Source organism: Aricia agestis, chromosome Z (genome assembly GCF_905147365.1).
Source record: "Aricia agestis chromosome Z, ilAriAges1.1, whole genome shotgun sequence".
NCBI classification, from domain to species: domain Eukaryota; kingdom Metazoa; phylum Arthropoda; class Insecta; order Lepidoptera; family Lycaenidae; genus Aricia; species Aricia agestis.
Window position 1 is genome coordinate 37,490,055 of NC_056428.1, and position 18,198 is coordinate 37,508,252.

Here is an 18,198-nt window from a genome sequence, read left to right on the forward strand (position 1 = left end):
ATATAGATCAATTTTAGGAACTAAAAGTATTTAATTTCAACAATTTACCAAATAGTTTTGATGTACGCTTGTCTATATAAAAATGTAAGTAATGTACAAATTATAAACGATAATATTATAAGGCATTGCTGTATTTTCGCTTCCATATGTCTAATTAGTAGTTTAAGGCACCTCGTAACCTATGTACAATTAAACAAATAATAACAAAGACTTAATTGATAAAGTGAAATTCTGGTTTTAGCTAGTTGATAGTGGGTGGCGTATATTTAAACCTGTTGTGTTATTTGTTGAGTCTCATAATAAACCACTTAAATATGCCCGGTTTAAATTTTTTTGGCAGAAGTTTATCTATTCAACGGGGTTGCTGATTGGTTATTCTTAACTTAAGTTAATGAAAGACGCTTTTGAACTTTTGAATAGATAGAGTTCTGACACCACCTCAGGAATCGCGCATTACTTAAATGAAATCTAATTTTAAAACGACACGACATTTTCTGTACAAAACCGTTTTCACCGACTCAAAAAAAGAGGAGATTACTCTGTTTTTTACCGAATATTTTAAAACTATTTATATACTTTAGAGCTGTATTTCACGCTTTTATTTGTCTAGTTTGTAGTTAAATGCTTATTGTTGTCTAAATAAAGAATAATTGTACTGTATATTTAGTTATAAAGATGTAATAAGCTGTAATAACTATAGTGTAGTATCAAATAAGTAAGTATTTACTACTTAAAAGCTACTCTTTCGACCACGACCTATATAAATGCACATAGACCATAGAGCATAGGTTCTTTTAAAATATTTACGTATAAAATTACCTACTCATTTCGTTATGATAAAGGGGAGAGAAGAACAATAGTTACGGCCACTCAAGTAACTTTAGTTAAATGTTTTACAGAAATTGTATAGAATTTATGTCAAAATCTGCATGAAATTAAGGTTATAATCATTAAATCATTTGGCCATAAGTTTTGATTTCTGGGGTTCAAGAATCTTAATTCTATACAAACATTCTATCAAATGTTAATACATAATCTCTAAAGTCTAAACTATACCTGTAAAAAATATGCCCCATAAAAGTCAAGTCTGTTTTTGAAGAAATAAAAACCAATTTTGCTTTCCCATTCTTTGGCAATATAACTTTCAGGGTTTATTTAGTAGTATTCTATGTACAGGCTCTCAACTCAATTATTCCGTTGTTTTAATGCAGCATTAATACAACTTCGTTACAATATTTATATCTATCTTATATATAAAAATGGATTTCCAAATGTGTTAGTCGCGCTAAAACTCGAAAACGGCTGAACGGATTGGGCTGATTTTAGTCAAAATATTCGTAGAAGTCCAGGGAAGGTTTTAAAGTGACACGAAGTTCACCGGGACAGCTAGTCTATATATATAAAAATGGATTTTCAAATGTGTTAGTCGCGCTATAACTCGAAAACGGCTGGACGGATTGGGCTGATTTTAGTCTTAAAATATTCGTAGAAGTCCAGGGAAGGTTTTAAAGTGACACGAAGTTCACCGGGACAGCTAGTATATATATATATATAAAAATGGATTTCCAATTGTGTTTGTAACGCTATAACTCGATAACGGCTGAACCGATTTGGCTAATGTTGGTCTTAAAACAATCCTGGAAGTTCAGGGATGGTTTTTAAGTGACACGAAGTGCACCGGGACAGCTAGTTAATAATTATTATAAATGCGAAAGTGTGTCTTTATGTTATCTCTTCACACCCAAACGGCTGAACTGATTTTGCTGAAATTTGGTATAGGCATACTTTGAGTCCCAGGGAAGGATATAGGGTACTTTTTATCGTGGAAAAATGTACGGTTCCCGCGCGATGATCTAATTTTGGCGCAACGGAGTTGCGGGCGTCATCTAACTAGTTTAGTATTAAATTACCATCTTTAAGAGGATACACCAGGGGCTAGAGAAATGAATAAAAAGTACGTGTAATATCTAAAGCTGTCTCCCTTACCTCAAGCCTATACCGCAGAATGCGATAGAGACAACTGCAGAAAATCCAGAAAATCAACGATTCGTTGTCCCCTGATTCCTTCTCCAAAACTTAACCGATTTAAGTACATTTTTCACTAAAGATTAAGAAAGGCTTGAGCTGTGTTCCTATGTTTTGCATTTTTTTGTATAATCTAGCCAAATCTGTTTTCTGGACGTTTGAACACAGCGGAAAATCTGGAAAAAAAATTTGGGTTTTTGAAAGTTCATATCTTATTTAATAATTAAATTATGAAAAAAAGGAAAACATTGTAACATAGTGGCCGTAGATACTCAGGAAAAAAATTATAACTCTACTAGCATTATCCAGGTAGGAAACAGGGGACAACGTTTGTATGGAAAAAGGGCGGTGTGGACTCCTCTTAAATATGAACAGCCCGAGAAATGGATTTATACATATGCAGACTAGGTACTTCATACTTGTTTAAGTCCAAATTCGTTGACCGTACATTTTTCAGTAATAAAATCCCGGGAAAGGACATAAGATGTCCTTTCCCGGGACACAAAGTATCTTCATAACAAGCTAAACAGGTTCAACGGTTTCGGCGTAAAGAGGTAATAGACAGACATACACGGTTTCTCATTTATAATAATATATTTTGGATAGCTAATGAAATACCTAGCTTGACATAACCCGATCAAATAACGTAAGTCTGCCACGTGAATAATATTAATGTGGCCCCTGGGCATGGTATGCATGGTGGGCATGGGTAGGGCATGTATGTACCAACCTACCTACCCATGCACGATGAGAGTAATTATTATCCTCATCACTCATGGGTCGGTAGTAGGTAGGTACATGATGATAATAAGTTTTTTTTTTTCTTACGAAAGGGACTGAATCGACAAAGAATAAAATGTTATTGGTATTGCATTAAAACAGCAGAATAATTGTGATATTATGTACTTAGCATAATGTAGGACGTAGCTCAGGGCATTATTAAAAAAAATCCTATTAAAAATATGATGTAAATTTCTAGTCGGTTTAGGTTGGGTTGCACCAACTAACTTAACTGTAACTTTAACTACAGTGCAAAATGTCAGATCTTTGGTTAAAATTAAATATGGCGTCCACGGACGCCATATTTAACCATAACCGCTCATACGTACCTATATCTAATTTTTTGGTGAAAATTTACTATGTTTCACAGTGTTATATTTTTCCTGACAATTTTTACGGATACCTAATTAATTTTTTATACTGTCAATCCCGTTACCTCTGTAGCTTGAATAAGAAAATAAACGCAACAGACATCTGTGAATTTCTCCAGTTAAAGTTAAGGTTAAAGTTAAAGCTGAAGGACGCCATATTTAACTATAACTATAATTTTAACCTCAACTTTAACCACGCCTCTCAATGATATTCTATGTTACTAACGTAACGCCTCTGGTGCAACCCCATCTTCGTTTTTTGTTAATATTAGGTACATTGTTTTGGAATTACCTTTTGTTGTATTTTCGAAATATCTAGTCAAATGTGTGATTATTTTACCTGTGAAATTACCAAAAACTATCAACATTGTTTTATATATCGGTGTATAATAAAGAAATTTAGAAATAATAAGTGTTTATTTATTAATTAATTATGACATATTTCCCGCAACTTCGTTGCATGTCAGTTTTTTCTGGGCACTACATCACAATAGACATAACAACTACATTATTATAATAGGTACGGTACCAAGAAGTAGGTACGTTACACGGTTACACGGTCAGTTCAGTCCAGTGCCGTAAATAGCCTTTTTTGCGCCCTGTGCGAGCATAATATAACTGCACCTTTGTTTTTTAACCGACTTCCAACAACAAGGACCTCCTCCTTTTTGTTGGAAGTCGGTATATTATGTTCGGCTGTAGATATTTCTTTACTACATTGGGAAACATCTCTGGGGCCGGGGGCGCAGCGGGAACTTATCGGGAGCAATTCGAAAAATACGGATCTCTCTGGTCTGGCCATTCCTGCGCCCATAATTCCCATTCCCCAGAGTCTACGCCCTGAACCTGGGCACCGGTGCCACCGCCCTATTTACGGCACTGGTTCAGTCTATCAGTCTGATCCAGACTGACGGGAGAATGATCGTGTAACAGTTTGATAATATTCATTATGACGTACTCTCTGGTCATCGTTCTGGCGTCAATCTCTGACTGATGGACTGAACTGATGTCAGACTGACCGTGTAACCCATAGAGAAATAAATACATACACGTGTAACCTATGTCAAAACTCAAACATCATCATCAGAATTATTGGTTAAGCGGCTTGAACCTGTAGTGATAAAGTCAGACTGAATTAAGAAATTTAAAAAAAACCCCGCCAAACAACTTTAAAAAGTAATGAAATAATATATTTTACTGACTTTAAGTTAAAATAATTCCTAAGTGTAAAGTGATATTTTAGTCCATAATTGTTGTCACGGTATGTCGGGGGACCGCCAACAGTGTCTTTTGCATTTTGTATCGCCATGTCACTGATTGTCTCGATACTATAATGTTTTGTGAAATCAAACATCTACATTAGCGGTCCCCCGACACACCTTGACAACAATTATGGACTAAAATATCACTTTACACTTAGGAATTATTTAAACTTAAAGTCAGTAAAATATATTATTTCATTACTTTTTAAAGTTGTTTAGCGGGGGTTTTTTTAAATTTCTTAATTTAATTTTATTTCAAGCTTTTTAAACTGTTGGTTATAGTGCAGAATAATTCCTATCAACAGGATTATATTATATCCCGATGAATACCATCTAGGAGTGTCTTTTTTGATGAGGCCGTCAATATGAGTCCAAACATGAAACCTCCACTTTGGTTTCTTAATATGGAGCTCGGCTCCTATAGAATCCAGGTGATGCTGCAGCAGCAGCATGCAAAAATTTATTGGTTATCTATTACTATATATATTACTAGTTGTCGCAATTAAAATGAGCCCAAACACGAAACCATTGCTCTAAGTTGGTGACGAGTTGGGTATCCTATTGATTACCAGGTGATGCTGCAGCACCAGGTCAACTTTCCATCAATGTGTAAATATTCATGAATGTCAAGACCTAGAATGCAATAAAGCCCACCAAACGACTGCAAATTGCTAATCGGCCCTTTATTAACCAGATGAACAGCGATTTTTCAGCGCAAAGCAGGCTGATGATGATGAACTATAGCTAAGAACACTCTCAAATAAGTCAGCTTTCAAACAAAAAAAACTAGATCAAATTCGGTCCACCCGTTTGGATGCTACGATGCCACAGACAGACAGACAGACAGACAGACAGACAGACAGATAGACAGACAGACAGACAGACAGACAGACAGACAGACAGACAGACAGACCGACAGACAGACACGTCAAACTTATAACACCCCTCTTTTTTGTCGGGGGTTAAAAACAAGTCGTAAGTATTATGGTCGAATAATAAAAATCGGCTAAGTACTCGCGCACGTATTTATTGGCAAAAAAGGCGTTTTTTTTAATTGGAGCTCCCCATAAATATTTATTTTATTTTAATTTTCAAGACGTTTCAAGGGCAAAAATCACTTATGTTGGAGGTATCTACTATACTTACCAATACCTCCAACTAGAAACTACGTACTGTAGTACTTTAGGGACTACTGTAGTATTATAATGCATAGATTGATTTATATATTATACGAGCTTTTGCCTGCGGCTTCGCTCGCGTTAAGAAGTATTATGTATACAAACTATCATCCCCTATTTGAACCCCTTGGGGTTGGAATTTATCAAAATCCCTTCTTAGCGGATGCCTACGTTATAACATCTACCTGCATGCAAAATTTCAGCCCGATCCGTCCAGTGGTTTGGGCTGTGCGTTGATAGATCACTATGTCAATCAGTCAGTCACCTTTGAGTTTTATATATATAGATGTAGTTGGTATTGTGTCTACAGTACTAAGGTTCACTCGGCGTAACGCGTAACTGGGCGGTAGCGATCATTGACTCCCTGTCAAAAACTTGTCATTTTCTATATAAACTGCGATTGACAATAAGGTGTCAGATATTGTCAATCTTTGTATAGAAAATGACAAGTTTTTGACAGGGAGTCAATGACCGCTACCGCCCAGTTACGCCGAGTGAACCTTAGTACTTTTTTGTGTACTGGCCATAAAGTTAATATACAGGTATATTAACTTTATGGTACTGGCTCAAGTTACTTTATGTTGCGCCACCTATACTTAATATTTTACAACGATTAGCTTAACGTTATACATTTTAATTGCAACGGCTCCCGATAGATGGCTCAAAACAGAATTTGTTTTAAAAAATAATGATTAATATGGCAGTTTGCTTTGTAAATTGTATCTTACCACAGCAATGTAATTTTTTAGGACAATGACAATAATTATTATGCAATATCTGCTGTAAATATAAAAAAAAAACTTTCGTGCAGATGGCTTAGTTCGAGTACTTACTAAAAATCGCCGCGTACGTTGCTGACAAAATGCACTCACCTCAATAGACCGACTTAAAACATTTGACTTGGTGTAGAAAAAATACTAGCAAGTAGCAAGTTATAAAATAAATGTGAATTGCTGGTGTTAACTGTTAATGTTCGCAAATTGTAACTCATTAGTTATTAAAAGAATAACCAGTCGTAAAAACTTAAGCTTTGAATTGTTATACAGTGTTTTGTTCCTGTCACACAAGTGACATTTTTAATTGGATTGAAGAAGACAAAACACTGTATAACTATTCAAAGCTTATACAGCGTTTATTAGTAAGGGGGTTTATCTATAATTAAACTAAACGGGTACCTACGAGCTTCATACAAATTCGACAATATTTTGTGTTGTGAAAAAAAAAACAACAATGACTTTTATTAAACCTATTTATTGATAATAAATTAGAAAAATCCAAAAACCTTGAATATTTTTATGTACTATCAGAGAAGTTGATTTCTAGGCAGGTGGGGGACCTATGTAGTTTGATCGCGTTACGTCACTTACGTCAAACCCAGCCGACAGATCACAATAACAACATAGACTATTATAACATGATCTGTCAACTGCCTAGGAATCAATTTCTTCGATGGTACCCTAGATTCTGAAGGAATCCTACATTCTACAGCAGCTATACTCTGTGGGACTTTATCAGTGGCCCATGTGAAGAACCATTTTGAATTTCACGCTAACCGGCAAAATAGTGCAGTCTAGTCGTCGTGAAAGTCGTAAATATTTTCCACTTTTAAATCGCTAATTTTAAAGGACGTTATTACTTTTACCCTAAAAAATGTTGTTTGTGGTCTGTGACACCAACACCAAAACGTGTTTGCGGCCCGTATAAAAAAAGGTTGAGTATGACTGCTCTTACACACACAACAGCTTAAGCCCGGCCGCACATTATCCGAATTCTGATCAGAAACAGTTGAATTTCGCCGGACCGCCACCCCGCACACCATCCGAAATATCCTTCCGGCGAGTTCGAGCTCACTCGGCTCAGTACAAAATGTAAGAGACAGCGCGGCCGTTCAACTGTTTCTGATCAGAAATTTCGGATTATGTGCGGCCGGGCTAAATAACTTAGTAATAGTTAAAATAGTTGACAAGACCTTTACCATTGTACCATCGGTCAAATTGATTCATAAGCAGACTGACATACATTATTTGGTTGTTATGTCAATTCCAGCTTACTGCGGGGCTTAAGGTGGCTTTGGAGAATCACAATGTTATGAACGATATAATTTTTTAAAAATCGCAAAGCTTTGTCCACACTGCTCCTTTTTCAGTTCGTCAAGGGCATGCGTTATAGCGCAGTCAACAGCGAACGTGAGGCATGACCGCGACGCATGCCCTCTGACCGTATCCAAAACTTCAAAAATGACAATATTGGCGTTGCATTCCTTGACGCATTCAATTACTGAATGCGCCAATATGAAAGTTGATGACGAAAATTGAAAATGAAAGCGCACAGTGTGGACATAGCTATTATATGGTCACTCTGTGTAGTAATTCATACTAATTTGAGTTTTGACATTCGTCAGTTTGACAGTTTTGACAATTCATTTGATAAATTGATTGAGAGGAATTGGCCATTTTAGCCCCGCTGATTTATAAGTTATAACAAACTTTGACTTGATTTCCGATGGATAATCTTCTCGGATGGTACGTTGTAATGTGCAAGAGCATTAAAACTATGCCATTGCACATTAATTTGGTCGATTTTTAATTTTTCTTTCACATACCGTTCAAAATGAAACGGGGGGTTATACAGGTGTAACATGATAACAAGGAGTGATAACATGCCTTAGGGTGCGGTCCTTATTTTCACTGTGAAAGTAGCAGCGCTGACAGAATCACTACTTGTTTTTCTATGAGAAATGCCTCAACATCATGAATTTTTTCATACATGATGTTATACACTGTTACTTTTGAGTGAACTCTACGCAAGGGACATAACGTCGTCTAAAAGTGTTAAGCTGCTAACTCCATTTTTATCAGTTTTAAGTTTTTGGTATCGTTGGAAAGAGAAAAAAAAAGCCCTGCAATTGTAGAAAATGATAAATCCATAAGACTAATACAAAACAACAAAAAACACGCCCAATCATATCTGATAACTCCACTGTGTCAAATTTTCGCGCGTAAAAGTTGTCAACTCCGCCATTTTGATCGAACGCGCTTGCTAGGACAAGTTGTCCGCTCTATCTTATTGGAAAAGAAATACAAAACAAGGTATACGTCTGTTTTCGTACTATTTATGAAAGGTAAGTACCATATTAAGTGTTTTTTACACATCAATCAGTTATACAATACGGTTTATGAGAAGTAATAACTTTAATAACCTATTTGTAAATAATTGCTCCATTTGTTCACTGGAGTTAACAGATTTTCCTTTACGATAATGTTTGTAATTGCTTTAAATTATGGAGTTATCATTTCACTTCTGTTGAAAGAAAAGAGTTGTGCTGATTGCAAAATTACTATACAATTTAATTAATATCTAGCAATATCCCGCCAAAACTACCCACAACCTGCAAGCAAATGTGTGTGGTGGTGGTGTTTGCACGATCTTGTCTCTGAGTGTATGCTTAAGCAGTGTGGGAGGAGAGAGGTGCTTTACGCATGCTTATGCGTGCACTCACACATTTGCTTGTAGGTTGTGGGTACTTTTGGCGGGATGTTGCTAGATATTAATTAAATTGTATGCTATGGATTTCCAAAAAGTAACGTCTGATTTTATTAACTATGCAAAATTATTATATCAACTTAAATAAACTTTAGTAAAGGCTTCTCGTCTCATTGAATTTTTACTCTCATTTTCGCCAGATGCCTTAAGTCTACAGAAGACTTAAGCCTAGATAAAACTGCTAAGCTATTAATTTATCCTTTGCGCCAGGTTTGCATGCTAATATAGGTTTACTTTTATTGCAGATGGATAAAGGTAGAGGCAATGTTTTATTTAAGTACTCTAGAGGGAAACGCATAGCCCAAATGTGTATTAATGAAACTCCGCCTGATTTAAGTAACACTTCTTCAAGCATGGCTTATATTGTGAATTCTTATGCTTTTAAAGGTGCTGAAAATAGCTCTGACAGCTTGACCCTCTTAGATCTTGACACTGTCATTCCAAATGATAAAGTGGTTTTAACACCTACCAAATACAATGACGTTCAAGCAATAGGATATGGTCATACCCTAAGTAAAATTAACACTGACGATTGTATTGTCAGTGTCCCATTACATCCACCTCAAAGCTCGTCTAAACCATCTTCTTCAGTTGCAAATACCTATTGTTTCCCAAGTGACGCCGTATCTGCTACTTCTTCCGACTTCCTTTTAATGCCTATTAACCCCGGTGACGAAGTGTTTCAGTTCAATACGAACCGGCATGACGAGGATATTTTACAGATTTCTACAGTGGATAATATTCAAACTCTCCAGACGTCAAACCTGGAAGAGATGGGTCTCACTGAAGTTGAGAACGTCGATATTGAAATGATCGACACCGACTGTTTACAGGACATCACTAATAACGAGCCTTTGGTGCCATATTCAAGTACAGATTCTGATGGAGAGTTTCCTATAAAAAGTAAAAACAGAAACAAAAAAAGGTTGATCGCAAAACATGGTTTGCGGAAAAAAACAGGAGCCTAAGGGAAAATGGTCAAAAATATTATGGAAGAGTAAAAATTGATTCGAAATGGACTTATGAAAAAGAAAAAGAACCACGAAATATAAAAGAGCGATGCAAATGCAAAGAGTCAAAAAGTCTGAAGTGCAAAGAGATACAAGAAAAAACCAGAAGAGAAATTTTTACAAAGTTTTGGAAGACCTTGACGTGGGGAGAAAAGAAGGTATACGTTAACGAGCATGTGCAAAGTGTTCAAATAAAAAGACCAAGAGGCCGAAAGAATTCCGAAGAGTCAAGAAGAACTCAGTCTTTGGTATATTATTTAACAGGAGATGAAGATGTCAAGTTAAGAGTTTGCCAAACCATGTTTCTTAACACACTTAATATTGGAAGAATGACAGTGCATGGTTGGAAGAATAACATGAAAACTGACAGGAAACCCCAACAACAACGTGTCGCATTGCAGAACGTTAATCCTCATGAAGAGAAGCAAAAAAACCTAACGGCATTCTTTGATGCTCTTCCAGTTATGGAATCACACTATTGCCGTTCATCTACGTCGAGAGTTTATCTATTACCTGAGTGGCAGACCAAAAAGTCTCTTTATGATTTTTATGAATCAGACTGGTGTCGTACGCGTAACTCAGAACCATTATCAAGCACAGCGTTCTATAAAATTATGGAAGAAAGAAAAATTTCTTTATTTCGTCCAAAAAAGGACGAATGTGAAAAATGTGCTAAATACAAACAAGGAAATGTCGAAGAAACCGAGTACCGCTTACACATGGAGAGAAAAGATGATGCTAGAAAAGAAAAAGCTAATGACAAAGATTCGGACAATTGTGTTGTCTTTGCTGTCGATACACAGGCAGTTTTACTTTGTCCTGTGTCAAAAGTAAGCGTTTTGTACTATAAGACAAAGTTACAGGTCCACAATTTGTGCTTTAAAAATTTAAAAAACAAGGACGCCTACTCCTATTTGTGGAATGAGTGTGAGGGTGGCATGAATGCTGAAGAATTTGCTTCCATGTGGGTGGATTTTTTAGAAAATAAAGTTATACCAAATTTGCCAGCTGGATGTAATAGAATTATATTTTATTCTGATGGCTGTGGGTACCAAAACCGAAATGCAGTGATGTCAAACGCGTTGCTTAATACAGCCGCAAAACATAACCTGTGGATAGAACAAAAATATTTAGAAGTGGGTCACACCCAAATGGAAGTGGATTCTATGCATTCTGCTATCGAAAGACGTCTGAAAAACAAGGTGATTAACGTCCCTGCAGATTACATTGACGTCATCAAAAGTGCTCGAAAAGAGCCATACTATGTCCAATATTTGAGTCACAACTTTTTCAAAAAGTTTGATACTGTCCAATCCTACAAAACTATAAGACCAGGAAGGTCAGTTGGAGATGCAAAAGTAAATGATATTCGTGCACTCCAGTACAGCCCTACCGGTATTATTTCTTACAAATTGAGATTTGCTGAACTGTGGTCAGAGCTGCCACAAAGAAAAACCACTGTCAATCCTAAATACTACCATGAATTGGAAAATCTACACGAAAATCGATTACCCATAAAAGATCGCAAGTTCCAGGACTTACAACAGATCAAATTAGTTCTTCCAAAAGATTACCATGAATTTTATGATAGTCTGCCACATTAGGCTTTGGTTATAATATTATAAGTTAATCAGAAAAAAAAAGATTCTGAATATTATTTCGTTAAATATATTATAAAAATATTGTTTTTAAGTAAAATTTGTTATACTAAAGTAATTTAATTAGACTGTTGTAAAAAATAAAAGATGATAACTCCGTATCTGGGTTGCTCTCCATGGTATTATTGTAAAAATAAATTGTTATAACTCCTTTTTTTTCGATAACTTTATAAAAATACAAGTCAGCATGTTATTTGTAATAAAAATAATAAATACAAATTATTCCCCGCCAACGGTATTTACAGTTTTTCATTTTACTGCCTACTTTTAGAATAGGAATGTTTTATTTGTATCCTGAAAATTTGTACTTTTGGAGTTAGCAGGTTAACACTTTTAGACGACGATAATGTAATATGGGCCCTAAAGTATTATCTCTCATATTTTATGTTACACCCTGTATACTACACATAGCTTATTGCCACAATATCTCACTATGTGCTTATCATCACAATTTTAAGATTAATAAGGCTATATTTCAGAACTATTAGGCTTATGAGGTTATATTTCAATTATTGCTTTAGTGTTAACGTAGTAATATACTATGAGCTATTTAATATAAGCAGTCTAGCGCTTGAATAAAAGAACATACTAATCACATCTACATTCACTACATAACTATGACAAAATTAGTAACCTAATTATTTTGGAACAATAGGGTATACAATATATTATGTACAAAAAATTATACCTGCTGTAGCTTTTTAAACTAAACTCATTAACAAAATCCAAATACCAATAAATTAATATTGAATTTTGATTAAAATATTTGTCACCAGCTCACCACAATATCCAAAGCATGTTCAAACTTCAATGCTGTCATGAGGCAGTGGGGATTAGATGTTACATAATATATTTTGACTGCCGCACTCAGCGACCAATATTTATTACTTAACTGTAATAAAATGAATATAAGCAGGACCCGATCTAAGGAGCGGCGAGCCGGGCATTTGCCCAGAGCGGCAAATTTGAGGGGCGGCAAAATTAACTTATTCCTATCTTCCTACCTAGCCATTACCCATCCACCACCCAAGTTTGAAAATTATACCTTACAATCTACTTTAAACTGGATAGTGGGAATATATTAAGTATTTCAGAGTATATTTAAATGTTCCCCCATTATCCCCCAACAAAACTAGCTTATGACTTGTATGATTTTCTGTATGTCAAGGGCGGCAAAAATTATCTTTGCCCGGAGCGGATAATTAGCTAGATCAGGCCCTGAATATAAGCTTATCTTCATAATCAAATTCCTCATTAAGTTGAAATTTAATCATCATTAAGTCTCTTGAGTGCGGCCGTATGTGTCATCCCATTATTAATAAAAATATCTACAATGTTTATACATAATATTACATACTTAATACATAGTAAGACAATCTTATATCCCCTCAAGAGACTTTCCTAATGTGTCAAAACTAGGCCTTTACATCCGTTATGGATGATTTATACAATATTTTTCAGAGCGAAGTAACCACTCCTCAAATACTGTAGTGCCTGGGACACGATTTTTAAACGTCCATATGGTTGCCCAATCGCATACGGCATTCTCGCATCATAGTCGGCCTAGTCCGGAGGAAAGAACATCAATACGTCTGGGACCAACTATGTGCGAGTTTCGTACTTGAGATCGGAAAATGTCTTATAGATACACGCCTCCACCCGGCTTCGAACCTGCACCCTCTAAGAGTTCGAACCAAAGGTCTACCCATTAGGCCACGGACACCTCTAATATATCAGCAAATACGTAATCACTACATTAGAACAAAGTCACTTCACGCTGTCTGCCTCTTTTTTTGTTAGATCTTTAAAACAACGGATTTCGAAGTGGTCTCTTTAAAAACAGAGAGATACATGCATAATATAGTATATTGGCTAGTGTAACTATACAGTCTGTATACATACCCCGCGTTCCATTTGATGTTGAAAACGATCAAAACGCTCAAAATGATTCGATTCTCTATTTTGATCGTTTTTAACATCAAATGGAACGCGGGGATTGTGTAGATATTTTCATTAATAGGAGGGTTATTACGAGGATGTGTATATTCCTCAAAGAATTTCATACAATCATGAAATTGTCACAGCCACAGGTGTCACAAAACAAAATTTTTAATTAAAACATATTATTATAATTATGTTAAAAGTTAAATGGACATTTGTAACAAACTCAGTGGATTTGACGATGGTTTAAGTCATACATAAATTAATCAGCTACACACATTTATCATTATAATATATCTCATAATACACACACATGAAAAATACACTATAAAGGCGCTTTGGTTGTACTTGTTTTTATTCAAAAGCAAAGAGAGAGAAATATTACCAAAACAGCAATAAAAAGTACAAATTACATGAAATAAAATTAATGTTAAACTTCAAGTTATTGGCGAGTCAATGCACTATTTTTATATTTTAAAAATCAATTCAAATATAGTCTGTCAAGAAAGTGAAGAAATTAAAAAGTGGCAACATCATAGTGTCATCCCTTTCAAATCAATCTAAGAAAAAAGGGATGACACTACGATGTTGCCACTTTTTAATTTCTTCACTTTCTTGACGGACTGTAATTTAATAAAATAATTGATTGAATAAAGAAAATGTTATTTATGACATTTAAAATAGTTGTAATGTTATTAATTAATAAAATTTAAACATTTTATTATTAACCCATCAATCCCCAAGCGGTTTTTATCATCATTGTGTCTTCCCACAATCGAGGTATTAATATCTATTAATATCATTACAACAACAATTCGCTCAGCTGGTAATTTACTTTTTCATTTTTCATTTAATAAAATGTTTGATTACAAAAGGTTTATAAAGGATGTGAGGTAACAGAGTTTTGACCAATATGATTTGGACCTTCTGGTTTATATACTCATATTCTTAAGGTTCGTTCATTATAGGTATCAGATAATGGCAAAATTGAATTGAAAATACTTTTAATGACTAATACCATACCTTAAGCCTTATGCGACACTAAATAATAAGTAGTTAGAAATAAGAGAAACTGTACAAGTTTCATGCAGCCACATCGTCGTTGCTGGTTTCAAACTCCAACTTGACATCATTCGTGAGGCCTTCCACATCAACTTCATTCTCCGAAGCATTCAACATGTTTAATGTTACCTGAAATTCATAAATGGAATATTATTATAAAATATGTATAATTAACAATTCAACACTATTTTTAAATTAAAATTCTTTGGATTATAAATTTTTCTCTTTTCTAAACATTTGTTGTATATTATAAATAGAGGATTGAGAAAAGCCAAAAGCACACTTCTTAAAATGGTGAATTTATAGTGTGCAATAATTTAAATAATTTGCAATATTTTGTGTAAAATAGCAAACTACAGCAAAAAACAATGTGCATACTTCTCTAAAGAGCTATAAAATATAAAAAACCAAGAGTATTTTAAATATATGTCATGCTCAAAGATCTAAAACGCTCAGTGAGTGAAAAAATTGCTCACAATGAGTTATTGCATGTGGTGTGAGCGTAACACATACATAAATTTACATTTTACAGATTCTGATACACAAAATTTAAAACATTTTGTTTCCAGAAACCAAATTAAATATAAGTCCTTTTTCATAGTGGTCTAAGTTTACAGCAGTACAAAAATAAATCCTTAGTATATTTTAAAAACCAACAAAATTTTTCAATGCATTAAAAACAACTAATTTTATAATTTGATGCTAGAAAATCGAAAATCTATGATAGCCCCATAATTTCCTCTAGATTTATAAGGGGACATTTTCATTCAAACAGAAAATAAACAATCATTTCCAAATTTACCAAATAATGTCTCCAAAATTATTACCAAAGTCTAAAGATCAAAATTCTAGCTACCAAAAAAATAAAATACTTGAAATAATTTCGATTTACTTGCCAAAAGAGCATAAGCCTTTACATGCTGGTTTGCGTAATCAAAATAAATATTCAAACTTCACTAACAACAAAAAGACAGCACAAGAACTAAAAAATGAGGTGCTTTTAAGGTTAGTGAAGATTTGAACCTCGGCGTTCTTTCCTATAACGCTCTGTTGGTTGACGACGCAGGGTGGTGAGACTACCTTTGGTAGCTGCACTTGTGTTGCCAGCGTACTGCTTACCTGCTGCCTAACGGGTATACCTGCATCCTCGAACGCTTTCTTCTTTAATGTTGTGCGAATTTGTGATCTGAAAATTTGAACAATATCTTTTAATCTTTGAAGTAGCCTCTTACCAATTACATCTACATTGTATAAGCATATACTATAGCAGGTGTCACCATTATTTAGTTTCGCTCGGGGTCCATTTTAAGAAAAGAAATTTCCTTTGCGGTCCGCACATTTCATAATAAAAATATTGATTAAACAAAGGTAATTAGTAATTACGGAAATTACAAAGGTATTTATTTACCTACATATTAATGAGAAAATTGTCAATTTTATTGCTTGTTTGGAGTGAAATTGGTGCAAGCTATTGACATTAAATCCTTAGGATGTTCATCAGTAAGTGAAGACCGAAATTTATTTTTTAACGAAGTTCATCTTCAAAAATGCTCGGTCCGGATGCCAACCGCGATCCACCATTTGGTGATCCCTGTACTATAGTAATGCAATGATTTGTTCTAGTCTATCAAACCACTTTCCTATTCCTAAAATATAAAATAACTAAACTATCTGTACAGAAAATGTGTAAATATTACTTACACTGTTCTAGTTTTTATATGCTGACTTAGTTTATTCAAATCCACAGCAAACCGATGCACACACATGCGGAGCATTTCAATCTCTTCTTCAGTCCACTTGCCACTGTAAAAATATTGTTGTTATAAAGAGTTAAATGCCGATTTACATTCATACAGTAGATTGTGCCAGTTACTATATCAAGCTGGACTTGATCGAAACATTTTTACTCTATAGGCATAAAGAAGTAACTGAGCTATACCCATATGAAATTTAATAGCTAGTGGGCTAACAATACTTATAGGTCAGTAGTGAATAGGGTTGCCATCACCCAAATTCCCATCGCCAGTCAGACACGACAAAAGTCCCGGACATTTAGCCGAAATGTGGTTATTTCCCCGGACACCTCTTAAACAGTATTTACGATAACGTCTTGCCAATTTTTGCTTTTTCAACAAAAATTTGTAAAAATCTGACTAACTCAAGTACGTGCAAGAAACCGTGTGTATGTTCAGCGAGTTTTTATCTTCGGTTTATTGCTGCATTACTTAAAAGTTAAACTCTCATCAAACGTGTTTGGATTTCACCCGGACGCTTTTCAAAAACCCGGCCGGACATACCCCGGACAAACTAGGACAAATCCGGGGAAATCTGGACGGATGGCAACCCTAGTAGTGTAAATAATTAAATACTGGTTTAAGGTTGTCATAGATTATCAAATAAAATTGAAATAAAGAATTCTTGGGTGTGAATAATAAAATAAAAAGGATGGTTTATTAACCAACCCAATGAGCACACACAATTTCATCAGACATCTGTTTTAGAGTTTGGCAACAAACACAACACGTAAATTTGATGTATTAGATAAACATATCTTCCTTACCCAGGTTGTGAATCTCCTACAGGATGCAGAAGCATTGTCATTTCTGACAATTTATTGAAGGCGGTCCCAGCTTCTCGGAATATCTCACCCACCTGTGAAGTGGTCTAATTTGACAACCACAATTATTTTCATGAAGAAGGTGAGAAATATAGTTAATTAGTCCACAAACAAAGCAAAAAAAAATAATAATCTAGTAAGTAATGTTAAAATACAAATGTAAGTAAAGTGAGGTTATATTTTAATTAAGCAATCGATAGAAAAACAAAACGAAATAATAGGCACCAAGGATAGTAGTTACTTACTTTGGCAGCAGAATTATTCATTTTATACACCGTAAGCTACGTACTATAGAACTATAGCAATTTTGTCAAACGATTTAAGAGTATAATAATACAGATTACCGGAAGTGTTAAAAAATACAAAATTTGCAAAATAGTTACACATAAATAAATGAATATTTTGTATCGAAAGAAACAAAAACCTAATTTTGATGCAAACACAAAACGACTTTTGGGTTTTGGGCTTGCACAAAATATGACACTTGACAGTCAATCAGTGTTGCCAGTGCTGTATGTTCCAAAGTTACTTAATGTCATGCAAAAAGTAACATTTTGTGATGAAAAGTAACATTTCGTATTATTTAATATTTTAAATGCCGGGGGGGTAGGATCCAGAATGCACGAAAAATACTATACTTATAGAGATGAAGTTATTTATTTTTAGGGTTCCGTACCCAAAGGGTAAAACGGGATCCTATTACTAAGACTTTAATGTATGTCCGTCTATCCGTGTGTCTGTCTCCAGGCTG

The 18,198-nt window shown here is 34.8% G+C and overlaps 1 protein-coding gene and 1 long non-coding RNA gene across 7 annotated transcripts; both read right to left on the minus strand.

The window, feature by feature from the left end:
• Positions 1–5,089: 5,089 nt before the first annotated feature.
• Positions 5,090–13,768, minus strand: LOC121739209. Its single transcript, XR_006037411.1, has 4 exons — positions 13,431–13,768; positions 11,923–11,929; positions 8,649–8,651; positions 5,090–5,099 (listed from the first exon to the last, which is right to left on the minus strand). It is a non-coding gene; the product is annotated as an uncharacterized LOC121739209 (long non-coding RNA).
• A 701-nt stretch (positions 13,769–14,469) lies between these two features.
• On the minus strand, positions 14,470–17,905 carry LOC121738778 (chromatin complexes subunit BAP18-like). 6 transcript variants are annotated; one of them, XM_042131017.1, is made up of 5 exons: positions 17,693–17,905; positions 17,391–17,482; positions 16,532–16,633; positions 15,950–16,016; positions 14,470–14,959 (listed from the first exon to the last, which is right to left on the minus strand). In XM_042131017.1, the coding sequence occupies exons 1-5, from the start codon at positions 17,711–17,713 to the stop codon at positions 14,852–14,854; spliced, it is 390 nt and encodes a 129-aa protein (XP_041986951.1). In that variant the 5' UTR covers positions 17,714–17,905; the 3' UTR covers positions 14,470–14,851. The 6 variants fall into 6 exon arrangements, with proteins under 6 accessions (XP_041986951.1, XP_041986948.1, XP_041986946.1 ...); XM_042131014.1 differs by having other exon boundaries at positions 15,911–16,016; XM_042131012.1 differs by having other exon boundaries at positions 15,854–16,016.
• Between the last annotated feature and the right edge of the window lie 293 nt (positions 17,906–18,198).